This window comes from Volvox carteri (genome assembly GCF_000143455.1).
Source record: "Volvox carteri f. nagariensis unplaced genomic scaffold VOLCAscaffold_69, whole genome shotgun sequence".
NCBI lineage: Eukaryota > Viridiplantae > Chlorophyta > Chlorophyceae > Chlamydomonadales > Volvocaceae > Volvox > Volvox carteri.
Window position 1 is genome coordinate 269172 of NW_003307612.1, and position 14903 is coordinate 284074.

The 14903-nt window shown below is 56.2% G+C and overlaps 3 protein-coding genes across 3 annotated transcripts in view; all 3 read right to left on the minus strand.

Moving 5' to 3' along the window:
- VOLCADRAFT_121599 (uncharacterized protein) overlaps positions 1–3417 on the minus strand; it is a gene marked incomplete at both ends in the record, with an annotated part of 6470 nt that extends 3053 nt beyond the window's left edge. Inside the window, 6 exons of the mRNA XM_002957106.1 lie at positions 407–846; positions 955–1046; positions 1932–2031; positions 2661–2762; positions 3004–3128; positions 3357–3417. Coding sequence (XP_002957152.1) covers positions 407–846; positions 955–1046; positions 1932–2031; positions 2661–2762; positions 3004–3128; positions 3357–3417 — 920 coding nt within the window. The remainder of the gene's footprint in view (positions 1–406; positions 847–954; positions 1047–1931; positions 2032–2660; positions 2763–3003; positions 3129–3356) is intronic.
- An 838-nt stretch (positions 3418–4255) lies between these two features.
- Positions 4256–10261, minus strand: VOLCADRAFT_107539 (uncharacterized protein; the record flags this gene model as incomplete). Its single annotated transcript, XM_002957107.1, has 5 exons — positions 4256–5038; positions 6157–8113; positions 8767–8863; positions 9463–9479; positions 10177–10261. The coding sequence occupies 5 exons, from the start codon at positions 10259–10261 to the stop codon at positions 5023–5025; spliced, it is 2172 nt and encodes a 723-aa protein (XP_002957153.1). The 3' UTR covers positions 4256–5022.
- Positions 10262–12667: 2406 nt separating this feature from the next.
- The window catches only part of VOLCADRAFT_98199 (uncharacterized protein), a gene marked incomplete at both ends in the record, with an annotated part of 9368 nt that continues 7132 nt past the window's right edge, over positions 12668–14903 (minus strand). Inside the window, 3 exons of the mRNA XM_002957108.1 lie at positions 12668–12908; positions 13338–14080; positions 14410–14781. Of these exons, the coding sequence (XP_002957154.1) occupies positions 12668–12908; positions 13338–14080; positions 14410–14781 (1356 nt within the window). The remainder of the gene's footprint in view (positions 12909–13337; positions 14081–14409; positions 14782–14903) is intronic.

Consider the following 14903-nt stretch of genomic DNA (forward strand, 5'->3'; position numbering starts at 1 on the left):
TAGCAAGGGGGGTGGAGGGTATGGAGGAGGTGGGTAGGGCGGCAGGGGTGGGTTTGGGGAGGGTGGTGCGGGTGGAATGACTGGCGGCGGGGAGGGCGGTGGGGAGGGCGGCGGTGGGGAAGGCGGCGGCGGCTGCGGCGGGGGAGGCGAGGGTGGCGGCGGCTGCGGCGGCGGCGGAGAGGGCGGTGGCGGCGACGGTGGTTCAGGTGACGGCGGCTGGGGCGACGGCGGTAGGGGTGACGGCGGCAGGGGCGACGGCGGCTGTGGTGACGGCGGCAGCGGCGACGGCGGCTGCGGTGACGGCGGCAGCGGCGAAGGCGGCGGCAGCGGGCACTCCTGCGTCCATTCCGCTGCCATGCAAGTGAAGCCGCCGTCGGGGGCGACAACAGTTGCGAAGACCTCATACCCGGCCAGGCTTGGTGAGCAGGTAGGGCCCCCTGTGATGGCGGTGACCCAGGACTCCATTCCCGACGGGCTGTTCAGCCAAGTCTCCAGAAGTTTGCCGTCGTACGGCCCCCGGAAAGACCCGCTGACCTTGATGTACGACGAGTCGCACGTCGTCAGGTCAAACGAGTCAACGATCACGGAGCCGACGGCGTTGGCTTGCGCTGCTAGGTCCGCCGAAATGCGATCCGCCAGACCGGCGCAAATCGCGTCGTTGAATGTGTACGGCCCGCCGGTGACGAGCGGCGCGAGGAGGTGAATGTATATGTCGGCGGCGCATGGCGGCGGCGGCGACGGCGGCAGAGGGCTCGGCGGCAGCATTGGCGGCGGCGCCTTGCGTTTCTTGGGCGGCGGCGACGGGGGCAGCGGCGGCGGCGGCTGGGGCGACGGCGGTGGCCGTGGCTGCGGCAGAAGAGTGTTGGTGCATGTCGGGCACCAATTGGTCGCGCCGGAGTCCGCTAAGGAATATCGGCACGTCCGAGTCTTGTTGTAGAAGCACCAGTCATCCACCGTGGAGCAAGGAGCGCGCGAGGAGATGCAGATGACCGACCCCGGGAACGAGGATATGTTGCGGTTCAAATTGTAAATCTTGAAATCAAAACCTGCGATTTGCGATCAACAGGGTAGCATAAGCATAAGACGTTTTGGCTGGAAGGGGGAAGGGAAGTGAGGACGAGGGAGGAAGCGGCGCAAAAGCAGGGATGGATTCGTGATTCGAAGAAAACATATACATAAATAAATTTGGGTCGGGAGGAATTGCTGCGATCTCTGCGCGGTGAAGTGGCAGGGTGTTGACTGTGTACGACAGTGCAGTACGGTACCGTATTATCAGGCGCAGGTGAGTTTTTTGTGTCGTGTATTGTGTGTTTGTCCGGTGTAATGCTAGGCTGTTGCTCTTCTACTATCACTACGGCGATACGGAGGGCGCATCCCCTTGTCATACGACAACCCCCACCCCGCTGTTTTCCTTGTGGAACCTCCAGGGCTGGGTTGGGCTGGGAGGATCTCTCTCTCTCTCTCTCTGACGCTTTTTGTTCGGAAACCAAGTCGCATGCAAGAGTAACAAGATAACAACTGTTATAACGAACTATTTCATCGAATCCAGAGCTATGAATTTTGTTTATTCATCATTTCGCACGTCGTCCCCGGTGTACGAGCGACGGGTAGGGACGCGGGACCGATCTCGCGCCAAGAGCGGCTTTCACGAACGGAGCCCTTCTACTCGTCGCTGTACGACAAAGACCCCAGGGTATCGCGAGCGAAGCCGTACGAAACCTTGACAGACACATACACACACAGAGACACAATAACCATTCACGACATTTTTTACTGATTCAAAGCTGAGCGAAATACGTTACCTACCAGACAAAACCGCTATGCTGCTTTGTTAATTAAGTTTTATTAGTCATCCGGACATCGTTTGGTCAACCAGAATAACAGCAGTAGCAGTAGCAGTAGCAGTAGCAGTAGCAACCGAAACAGCGCACCTGGGTTCCTAGGAATGACGTCCCACGAAACCCATCGCTTGCCGTCCAGAGTCACGTTGAGGAAAGCCGTTTTGTTGCCGCATTTCGACGTGCTGTCGAACTGTGGAGTTATGTGTGGGATGATGTGGGGGTTTAATGTGGGGGGTTTGATGTGGGGGTTTAATGTGGGGGGTGCATGTGGGGAGGTGATGCACACCGGCCGGGGCGGTTTGTGTCAGTTTTTACGGTGGTACGGCAGGAGGGGGCGGAGAGAGAGGAGGGAGGAGTAGGGACAGTATTGATAGCGGGGAAGGGGGGTAGCGGAATGCGCACAGTCCCTCCCCGTCCTGGCTGCATCAGGTTGCCAACAGAGGAACAAGGAAGGAAAGGGAGTTGGGCTTGTGTGTCTGCGTGCGCGTGTTCATGTGTGGTTGTGTGTGTGTGTGTGTTTACATGTGTGTTGTGGAGGACACAGCCTACAGGATACAAAACCTCTATCACCACCACGAAAAACAACAGACATAAATCTGGGACATCGCCGGTGTGTGTGCGTGTGTATTCTTGTGTATAGTTTTGTATGTATGTACGTGTGTGTATGTATGTATGTGTTCGTGTTTCTCATTAACATATGTCAGAACCCTAGCAGAAGATATTTCTTGTCAATCTGTAAAGACTGTATAAAAAGGGGATTTAAAGGATATGATAGGTTGCGCAGCGACAGGAACACTGTAACAGCGAGCGAGCACTCACCGAAATCTTGTCAATGGCACCCCGCATGCCTCTACAACAGGCACTGGAAAGGTCACAGCCGATTTCGTACACGGAAAGGCATGTCGTAGTGGCAGTTCCGACCTGCACGTGAATGGGGAGGATACAATTGAAATGGAGGCAAATGGTGGCTGTAAAACATATGATGTGGCACGTACGTGGGACGATTCGACATAGTTTGAATCTGGTCAGGTGCGCTTAACGTTTTTGGATTTTATCGGGCCTGGTTTCGGGGCTTAGGTTGGGCCCAGCTCGAGCGTGGCGTGCATTTTTTTTCTACGCGATAAATTCGAAGAAGGCTTTTCGAGTTGCAAATCGTACTTACAGTTTTAGTACTGACGATCTCGAGCTTGTAGGGACTGCAAGCGCAGCTATAGGTTGAGCATTGACACCACGGAAATGTGAGCAACCCGGCAACATCCGCTGAATCCTCCTGGGCGACTACTAAGCCTGCGCTCACAAAACGAGGCAAAATTTAAGCAACGAAATAAGGGACGAACTTGTGCATGCGATTCGATTAACAAAGGCACTAGCTCGCGGTGGCGCTCCAAAGAGACAGCTCGCTACAGCGCAACATTAGTGGGATGCAGTACCCGCAACTAGCAGGAAGAAGCTAAGACGGAATCAGTTATCAAAAGGTAAAGCGTTTTGTTGCAAATACTAACTGATCAAGCTTACCTGCTGACAGAAGGACGACCGCGGCCCAAAGCAGCACTTGCAGTGGCTTTGAGCGCGCCATCCCCCGGTGCGCTGTGGCTGCGGACAAAACCACATAAAGATTCACAAATATGTGTAGAAAAGTCAGAGCGGGCTGACCCACTTGGGCTGTCGCGTCACCAACCTTTCGCCACAAAGATGTCCGGTATCACCAGCCAGAAGGGCCTAAACTTCCCGGCGCACGAGGAGCTTCCTGAAAAGACGGCACAATACAGGCATATCAATAACAAAACTCCGGAATGGATAATAGGGTCCAGGGCAAAGTATGTTGACTGGTGCTGTGCCATTTGTGCCGATGTGCGCTGACCTTGAAGTAGACCACTATCGGGGGACGGGCCGAGACTGCTCCAGAACTTCCCAGGCTCAAAGACTGTGATACAATTAATCGAATTTAATACTCGTAGGCGAAACCAGAAGAATTGAAGAGAACGGAATTCGTTCAACTCTATGCAGCCTAACCTTTGGTAGAGCCTGGCCGCCTACTGTAACATAGATATATTAAGATAGGTCACCTCGTTATAACTTATCAGCGAGCTGTATACGGGGGTTTGCATTTGTGTAGGTGTGTGTTATACGGGAAGTGGGCGCTACAGAGCTATACTCAACGGCACAACAGATGGTGGGCTGTCCCAATCATGTTTCGCGCTTATAAGGATCGCCAGGCCGAAAAGCGCTACATAGATAACCAATAGGAAGCCCTCTGACAGAATTTGGCTAGCGCTGTGCAATTTTTGTTAGTTACGGGCGGGTCGGTCAAAACGTGTGGGTTCGCATCTCGGTCTCACCGCTAGATGGAGCTAGCGAATTCCTGAGAACTGGAAGGTATGGTTATGTACATGGGTAGATCATCGATTCTGCTTGCTGCAATCGTTGGTTACATGTCGCCCATCGGGGCATTCACCTCTCGAAACGTACCTTTGCCATAACGCAAAGACATTGTAAGAAACACGTAGCTATTATTTCTGTTTTCCAAGTTATGCCTTGTAAATAGCCTCTGGCGCACCGGGTGGATCCGACGGTGCATTCGTTGCGCGCAGACATTTGTCACCAATTTTGAAGAAGCACTAAGACTTGCGTGAAAATCTCACAAGCATCTCGCTAAACAGTTACATACATGCTATCATGTCCTGATTTGATAATTGCTGTGCTCCGGGGTCATTTGGCCTGCGCACTACCCATGCGGCGAACACCTTGACACCTAACCAACACGTCCATTAATGGCATTAACGCAAATATAAACACATTATCTAATTAATGAGAGTGATATTTGCATGAATTCAAACGAGGAAGACGGTGTTTCGCTCGCCGCGTCTCATGCTCACCCTCCCGGCGGTGGAAGCGATGGTGTCGGCGGTCTGGACACCTCACTGCGCCAGTACCTCCTAAAATAACAGCCCTTACATTACCTTAAGTCCCTATTGCCTATATAGCCAGGCCTAAGTTGAAATCTCCCTAGCAAGGGACGCACGTATGTATGTTCGATTAGTCCGGGCTCTATTCTTTTCTCATGCTGCTCGTAAATTTTCAACAGCAGCATCCGCTTCGCTGATCAACATACCTATCGGTGAATCCAGACTCAAGAGCGCGATGGTCCCGTGTGTCACTGGGGACCGACATACCTACAGGGTCACAGCAGGTGAGGGCTGCGTACACACATGGGTGGCCACCGGGGTGTGTGTGTATGTGTATGTGTGTGTTGTGTGTGTGTGTGTATGTGTATGTGTGTGTGTGTGTTGTGTGTGTGTATGTGTATGTGTGTGTGTGTGTTGTGTGTGTATGTGTATGTGTGTGTGTGTGTTGTGTGTGTGTGTGTGTGTGTGAATGTGTGTGTGTGTGTGTGTGTGTGTGTGTGTGTGAATGTGTGTGTGTGTGTGTGTGTGTGTGTGTGTGTGTGTGTGAATGTGAATATGCCTCTGCGTCTGTAATGGCCCGGTTTGCCGCATTTTGAATGAGGTTGCTGCGGCAGGAAGCTGTCATTACCGCGGGTTGCCGTTCTTTCCGTTCTTTCAAGCAGCGACACGGCACTACAGTCGTACGGTAATGTTGATCACGTCACCACAGACATTATCGTGGCCAGTACACATACCGCTACAATACGCGAAGGCGTTGGCTGTGCAAATGTAGGTATGAGTGTATGTATGTGTGTACGTACGTATGTACGTACGGTAAATTAAATATAAGACTCAGTGGCACTGTCATAGACCGGTGCGAATTGCGTACCACAAATGCTAGTGTACGGCGCGTATCTTTACGTACGGCACCGGCCTATGTACGGCTCCTGCGTCGGAGCCTGGAGGCTTTAAAATCTTGCAACTATATCCTTCACCATCTCTTTTATCAGAACCACAGGTTCCTAGTGTCACAATTCCACACGCTGCGTCTTTGCGTCTAAAACCCAACCCAGCTAAAAGGCCGCTCGCTGATGGTAGATGGTGATCCTGACCCTGATCCTGACCCTGATCCTGATCATCATCATCATCTTGTCCATCTTCTTCATTGTGCTAAAGAGGAATGGATACCCGCCATAACCACCGTGGGGTCACCCACATCGTCCTATTTTAGCAATCAACAAGATATTCACAAGCTCCGCCGCAGCCGCAGCCGCCATCGCCGCCGCTGCCGCGCTCATCCCCATTACCCCCCCACACACATACACCGCTCGAGGGGGCCCCCCGGCCGGCAACAGTTCCTTCCCCCAAGAAATGTTTGCAAAAACGGTTCTCGCCCCCGACCAGCGGCCATGACTGTCAGGCCGACTCACCCGGGGGCCGCCAGCCGCGAAGACGACCGAGGCGGCGGCGACAGCTTCCGCCGCTTAGGCATCGGCCACCCCTCAAGGGACGCCAACGCCGGACATGTCGTACTAAACGTCCCGCTGAGGGAAAAATCCTCGATCGCCGCCGCCGCCGCCGTTGACATGATCAGCAGTGTGTCGTTGCCGCCGACGACTCGCGCCGTCACCACATACCCCCTCGTAGGATCCATGACGGGGCAGCCTGGGCCGCCAGTGATGCCGTACACCCATGACGAAAGCGCTGGCGAGTCATCTATCCAGGGCTGTAGCAGCGCCGCATCTGCGCTGCTCCGAAACACGCCTCGCATGATAGCGGTGTCCTTACGACACGCCGATAAGGTTAGGTTTCGTAGCAGTACGGCACCGACGGCGGCAGCGCTCGTGGCGAAGGCGCTGGAGACGGTGATGGACATCCGGGTACACTCCGTCGCGCTGATGGAGTCCGGCGGCCCCGTCGGCGGCGGCGAGATGCTGAGGATGACGAGAACGTCGTACGGCGGCGGAGGCGGTGATGGTGGCGGTAGCGGTGGCGGCGAAGGAGAAGGTGGGTTGGGAGATGGCGGCGGTGGAGGAGGCGGGTGTGGAGGGGGAGATGGCGGCGGAGGGTAAGGGGGTGGAGGGGAAGGGGGTGGCGGGGACGGGGGGAAGGGGGTGGGAGGTACCGGTGGGGATCCCGGCACCGAGGGTGGTGGAGAGGGCGGCGGCGGCTGCGGTGGCGGCGGCGACGGAGGCAGCGGGCTAGGAGGGGGAGGCGATGGTGGGAATGGAGACGGCGGTGGTGGGGACGGCGGCGGCGGCTGGGCCGGCGACGGCGAGTCCGGGGAAAATGGCGGCAGCGGAGGTGGCGGAGGTGGCGGCGGTGGCGGCGGCGGTGACAACGGCAGCGGCGGTGGCACTGGAGGCCCTGGCGGCGCTGGGGGCTTGGGTGGCGGCGGCGGCGCAGCGCATTCCATGTCCACCTGACCTTGGAGGCAGCCGCTGCTGCCGCTGCTGCCTGTCGTACTGCCCACTGTGCCCAATATTGTATAGCCGTACAGATTACTGAAGCAGCTGGCGCCGCTACCACCGCCGTTCGCGACGTAGGAGACCCAGGCCGGCAGACCGTTAGGCCCCTCAATCACGCTGCTTAATAAGGCGCTGTCGGCACTTGTACGAAACACACCGTTAACCAAAATTGACCTGTTTGCACAATGAGACAGGCGGAACGGCTCTGCAACGACGGCGCCGGCCTCCGCCGCCGCTGCCGTGATGCTGGACGAGATGAGTGCCGCCAAGCGCTCGCAGGCCGCGGCATCGAATTTGAAGGAGGCACGAACATTTAGGGGAGGGATCGCGTGCAAGTAAATATCAGTCTGGCACACGGGTGGCGGCGGCGGTGACGGCGGCGGCGGCTGCGGCGGCCGCGGCGGCAGCGACGGCTGCGGTGGCAGCCGAGGCGGCCTTGGAGGCTTTGGCGGCGACGGTGGCATAGCCGGTTCGTTTGACGGCGGCGGCGGCGGAGACCTCCTGGGCCTCGGCGGTGGCGGCGACGGCGACGGCGTGTGTGGCGGCGACGGCGACGGCTGAGCCTTAGGTGCCTGCAGAAGTTTGGCCGGCGGCGGCGGTTTCGAAGGCTTCCGTGGCGACGGTGGCGGCCTGGCGGCTCGCGTCAGACGCAGCAGCGTCAATGACGGCGATAGTGGCGTGTCCGGCTGGGCTGGTGGCGGCGAGGGCAGCGACAAGCCGCAGACAGGGCACGACGCAGCTGCGCCGCCGCTGGTGCTGGCGCCGACAGCGAAGGCGTACTGGCAGGCCTTCGTCACCGCGTTAAAGCACAAGTCGTTCCAAGAAGAACACGGTCGTCGTGTGTTGATGCACAGGGTGATGCCGGAAAGACTCGTGGCATTGCTGCTGCTAGCTAGCCGCGAGATCGCCAGCACCACTCCTGCTCGGGCCAAAGTGATCGAGCGTGTTCTTCATCAAAATAATATTTATATGCAATAACGTCGAAAAGTTGATGAAATTGGATCATCGTGCACGAGAGAAAAATGGATATGGAAAAGTAAGATGGGGATCGTGTATGTGTGTGTATGTGTGTGTATGTGTGTAGATGTGTAACCTGAACGCCTGGCAAGGATGCTGGAACGTATATGGTCCCATCGCAACTCTATCGTTCCCTTTGGTCGTTAGTATCCTTTATCACTTGCTTTGTCTGAAGTGCGAGGTAGGATGGTGCTTATAGGCGATCTGGCAGCCCTTGAGCCCTCGGCTCATATTAGGGCGGTTTGCAGGTACGGGGAACGCACCCCCACGACCACGTACAACACACACACATGCACACATACACACATACACACACACATACACACACACATACAGATCGAGCCGTCGTCATCACCTGGCCCGTGTGTTGTGTCGGGAAAGGGAGGAATGTGCGGGAACTGCGACCCCGATGCCCCCGATTTGCCCCCTTTCCCCAATGTAAAAGGAAGCAGCTCTCCAACCCACCACCACTAACATGTTTCTAACCCACACACGCCGAAACACACACCGTGCCAGTCCCTAAGACCCGAACAGACACAAGTAGAGAGAGCGCACCGGAGCTGAAGTTGAGCGCGCTCCAAGAGGTGTGGACTGAGCCATCAATTGTGATGCCGAGGATGTGGCTCTGGTCGCACAGCGATGTGCTCTCAAGCTGCGAAGAGGTTGGTGGTAGTGGTGATGACGGTAGTGGTGATGTCGGTAGTGGTGATGGTGGTGGTGGTGGTGGTGATGGAAGAGAGGAAGTTGGGCGGGGCGAGGGGGAAAACGGGGGTGGTAAGGGAAAAAAAGGGACATATGAAACACACAACGCGCAACGGCGGCTTTTCACAGTTACCAAACGAAAAATCCTCCAAGTTAGCTGAGTGAGGTTTGAGAATGGAAGTGATGGTGATGGTGCCGTTGTGGGTGGGGTGGGGAAAGTGGAGATTGAGGAGCACGCGGGTGCACGTTTTGGAGGCGGGTGGCTTTTGTAATCGGGTGCGCCTGCCTGTCCGTCTGTCCGTCTGCCTGTCCGTCTGTCTGGGCAGCACGCATTCGTTCAATTGTTTCGCCCGTGTTTGTGTGTTTGTTTGTACACGTGTGTATGTAATGTGCGTACACATGCAATCTACATGACGGAACCGCGCTAACGTGCTTGGAAAGGGAGATGATACACCACAGCGGGAAAGGAAATGGCGCGTAATGGATGTGCTGGTGCCTAATGTACGGCGACACCGCGACATTCGTGGTTTTGTAACGCGCCAGTCCTACCTTGATAGCATTCGTGGCTGACAGCAAAGCGGAGCAGCAGGGCAGGGAGGTGTCGCATCCAACGAAGCCCACTCGGAAACAGATTTGAGCGATGTCACCGATCTGTTTCGTCAAGGCGGAGACGTACGGACGACGGCGAAATTCAGACGTCAGTTTAGGTCCTCACTTTGAGTGCAAACGCAATATGGGTCACATTTACAATACATGTTACATTCATTTATTGCATTTGGCTACAGATTCGATGGTGCTTAGACGTGCAAGACCAGTCGGAACGGTAGACATGGCGAGACATTGCGAGCAGTGCGGGCGCTTCAGGAAGAGTCGAAGTAGTTCAAAGTCATTATAGAATGTTGGGAAAACATTTACCTCAGAGGTCTCCGTGGGCTCAATCCTGTAAGGGCTGCAGGCACAATCGTTGGGCCCTTGCGGACATCTTGGGAATTCGTTTCCCGCGACCGAGGCCAGCGATTGAGATACTGCAATTAATCATGTCCAAGTCAGAAATATTAATAAAGTGCAAATATGTAATAAGCTGGTGCAAGTTCGCTGTGTGCGATTGCATCCGTCGAGGGCATCCGTCGAGCGAAACGGTAATCCTGAACACCCTTCCGAAATATCTCTAGCTTAAGGACTAAGATATTTTACGCTACCAAAATAATTTAATTATGGATTGATAAAAAGCGTCTGGATGATCGCCAGGCAACTAGAACGTACCCGCTGCCTGCAGACTGAATAGCGCTGTAAACATTAATAACTCATACGAATATCGAGTCAACCTGACGACTGGATCAAGAGACATCTTTTTTTGCATTCCAAGCTTGGGAGTCAACCTCCTGTGGCGTCCTCCCAAGATACCAGCTGGGTGACTGGGGTGTTTATCTCAGCAGGTTTGCATGTACATTTGGGGCCGCACTGGTTAACTTCGTACTACATCATTTGCGTATTACATATTGCAAGAAGCTAGCTCACTGCTGCAGAAGATAATGCATTGCCCCGTGGCGTCCTTTTTATGCGGACCGTACGTCTGTTCTGTGTGATCTGGGCGGGAATGTGCACTACAGGCGCGCACGGTCCCACCGTAAAACACAACTGGCACCTGCGGGGAACTAATTGAATTTCAAGCGACCTTTTGCATGGTTACATGCGTAGGGGGCACAGGAGCGTCCGAAGTTATTAATTTGTTATTAATTTCACTGGTCGTTACCGGTTAACAACGGACAACCCATGTTCGTTCGCTTTTCCACATCTTTCCACATACGCACAGAGGAGACCAGAAATTGTCAGGATAAAGTATTTTCAGTCACGTCCTTTTGGTGTTGCTGTTGGGTTGTAGCGACGCGGTCTGGCCGACGCAGCTTGCCGAAAGTGAGACAGACGGTTCAGATCGCGACAACAGATTTGTATGGTAGGTCTTTTCACAACCCACAAACCTTCACAAAACCTGGATCTGTTAAGAAAGTAGTTCTATGGTGCATGACGCAAAATCTAGTCGCACTTAATCACACACGTAACCTTTGGCGACATCCCCTGAAAAGCGAAATCTCACAGCAGCGGAAGAATGAAACACCAAGCCTTAAGGCACCAGTAGCATATCGTAATTAACAGCACTGACTCAATCTTCTTTGACCGCTGCTTCGAACTGCGGCATGACAAAGTCGACTGACAAATTGGCAAACGATACTCCTGCTGCATATTATGTGTTGTATAGGAAGAAACATTAACAAGGACATAAGTCGAGCTCTGACTCTGTCCAGGCCGCGCTGCCTCGTTGCTCGCTTAAGTGGGTGCCTGTACCAAAGCGGTCGGGACTTCTGCGACTGTACTGTACGCCATAGAGAAATCCCCAAACTACTTACTCCAGCTTTCGCTTGCCTCCTGGAGCACAGCCCTGCGCAGGGCACACGACCTCTTAAATTACACTTGTCACATAAGCACCCTAAGTTAGACAAGTAGAAGACATCTCCGCCAAAAACCAGAACCATCCCCCCTTCGACTCGCAACCTCGCATAGGCTCCATTCACTCCGTGTCCCCACAAGATAGGGAATTTAAAATCTGCATCAGTTGTCGCTAGCCAAGCAGAAAGCACCAAGCCAACCCTGCCGCCAAACTCTGCACGCACAATCATATCACTCCATGGCTCCGCGCTCTAGGGCAATTCCTGTTGGCCGACCATACACTTCGCCGCATACACTTCGCCTCATACACCTTGATGGCCGCCCCCTGCGATCCAATACGGTCCTCCTGCGGATGAGCTCACCTGGGCCACCTGGCCTCCGTCCGTACCGCTGCACAACAGACATCTCACGACGTACACCATACACCCACCGGCTTACCCACCAACGCGACTCAGCTCTCAATCGATGCGCTTTATGACCGCCCGGGGGGGGAGGGGGAAATAGCATGCCCCACGCAAAAGCTGACGTAGAAGCGCAATAATAATGCATTAATGTACGGCAAGTTTTCTACGACAAGTTCTGGAGCGCCCCACGGCAGCTCATCACGGAGATACCAAACCAAGTTCGTCTCATAACCCCAATTACGCCCTCCCTCTCTGTCTCTCTCTCTCTCTCTCTCTCTCTCTCTCTCTCTCTCTCTCTCTCTCTCTCTCTCTCTCTCTCTCTCACACACACACACACACACACAAACAAACAAACACGCGCGCGCAGGGCTTACTTGCCCTCAAGTTAATGTTCACATTGAAAAAGCCTGGTGCATGCAGATGCGATATTCTGCGATGTGGGGGATTAAACAGTTTTTGGATTAATCAAAAACCCGAAACTCGTTTGTTCGGCCCCTCCCCCTTGTCGCGAACGCACGCGTGCGCTCAATCCCACATCAAGTGCCGCTGTGTGCGTATCACTGCTGGTGCTGCGGTGGCGGTCTTTTCGTTGTAGCGCCCACCATCAGATTTCACTAGCCCTTGGGGGAATGAATGACCGACCTGCCGCCAAGCAAGAGGGCCAAACGAAAACCGGGAGGGGACGGCCAAGGGGGGGCCTAACTAGGCTCTAGCCGCTCTAGAGCCACATCATGTGAAGGAGGCGCCACCACCACCACGGGGCGGGGCGTTCCTCGCCCTGTAGCATCGCCGCACACTCATACACTCATAATATATACATATATACATACATACATGCATAACCTCCCCGTCACCGCCACCACAAACTCCCCGCAGCGGAGGCCTCATTCGATACCAGCGACAAACTACACATTCGGGCGGCACCCTAACGCGCCCCGACCACCCCCCGTCATTGCCGTTCGTGTCGTCGTGGAAGCAGCCGCCGCCGCCAAAGCTGCCGCTGCCGCCGCGGCTGCAGTGCTGCTGCCGCGTCCCCCGGCCGCCACAGCCTCCAACTTCCCCTGGAGATTCACGTGGCGCTGTAGCAACTTCTGGACCCGCCTCATGGCGTCAACCGCACCCGGGGCACCCGCCTCCTGTGCACGGCTGCGTGCAGTTGGGTTGGGTTGGGTTGGGTTGGTGTGTGTGTGGGGGGGGGAGGGAGGGGGTGTGAAGGGGCAAGGAAAGAACAGTGCTGCTCAGAGCAGTTACTCCACATGCTATCGGAAAAGAGAGAGAGAGAAAGAGGGAGGTGTTTCACTTATTACGTTGTTATAGAGACGAAACGCAAAACTTAAAAGTTGTCAATGTGTGGTTGAATGGTTTATAAAAGAGATGAAGAAGCAACATATGCATATACATACATTTTTTCATTCGAATATATGGACATACAGACAAACAACAAGTAGCACGCCCGCACAACAAACTTTTCCTTGCCTTCCGGGCGTATGCACATGGCGTGTACGTGTACGACAAACCTTAAGCACATGGAAAAATTCACGTACATGGCACACAGCTGCACATGCTCGCGCTTACAGGTAGTACCGCGCCGCCGCCGCCAGGTCGGCGCCGCCGCCTCCGCCGCCGCCGCCACTGGCCTCCGCCGGCAGCTGTCCCGACTCCGCCATTTGACCCAATACCATGAGCGACGCGCCGTGCCCCCTCCGTCCAGCCGCCTCCCAGAGCGCCACCGCCGCCGCCTGCTGACCCATGGACCACCGCCAGCCCGCTAGCCAGTGCTGCGCCGCGGCGTGCCCCAGCGTCGCCGCCGCCGCCGCCAGCTCGGCGGCGGCACGCCGAGCGCGGCGCGCCCTCTCAGCCGGCTGCTGCAGCTCCAGATCCAAACGCGCCAGCGCCGCCACCATCGGCGCCGCCGCCGCCCCGGCGGTGCCAATGACGGAGGACGTCTCGCTGACGGAGCCAGGCGTGGGAACGCTGACGTTGGCGGCGGCGGTGGCTGTAGCAGCCCCCTCCGCCAGGACCTCCCGTGCTTGATAACGCAGCCGTCGAAGCCCACGGATGGCTACACGGCCGCTGCCGCCAACGCCGTCAGCTAACGGCGGCGGCGCAGTGAAGGGCTGATCCGCCGTCGGCCGGCGGCAGCAGCTAAAGTCCAATCGGCAAATCTCCCGGGCGAAACGCACCGCCGCCGTCGCGTCCGGGTGATCTTCAAGGCCGTCGCCGGCAGCTGCCACCGCCGCCGCCGCGGCAGTAACGACACCACCGTCGGCACCGTACAAGTTGGACGAGCCGGCGAGCGTCGCCAGCAGCTGGCCAACCTGGAAACACAATGTCATCCATACGCCAAGGAGTCGTACCGTACGGACGGCATTAAAAGCGCACATCGGTGTACGTCAATTCCCAAACGTACGGCGCAGCAAACGTGAAAATCGTACCTACCAAGGAACTCTGCCAGCGGCGGATGCACGCTAAACTACCTTGTTTACCTTGTTTAAGAAATGATAGTTAAATTGGATTAAGGCTGTTGAACATGGTTAACAACCTTTCAAATTTAATTCTTCCGGGCTGCCGGCCAACACTTCCAAAAATGCATCGTAACGTTCCCCCTATCAGCTAACTGCCAACCGCCGTTCTAATACCGCCGTACCGCTCGAGAGACCGTGCCGCCGGTGCGTGTACTGCTGGCGTCCTCATCCACTGCATCACGCCGTATTGCCACGCCGTCGACGCTGCCGCCGTCGGCGCCATCCCCCGCCCGCTCCGAAGCGATTTCATCCTCCAAACCATCGGCGGCATCGCCGTCGCCGCCATCCCTATCGCTGCGAGTGCTGCTAAGTCGGCGGCGCAGTACTGCAGGAGGGGCGCCCGCGGCGCCAAGTCCGCCGCTGGCGTCGCCGACGGGCCGACTCTGCGGCTGCTCGGGTGAGCTGTTGCTCGCGACCCCCGCCGCCGCGGCCGTCCCCGGCGGCGCCTCCGCTGCAGTACGCACCTCCAGGATTGCCGCCTGGCGCTCCGCCAGCTGCGCCAGGCACCACAACGCCTCCGCCTCCACGGCGGCAGCCGCTGACGCCGCCGTTGCCGCCGCCGGCGGCCGTGCATTCCCGGAACCTCCCCCCGCGGACTCATCTCCAGTGGCGGCGG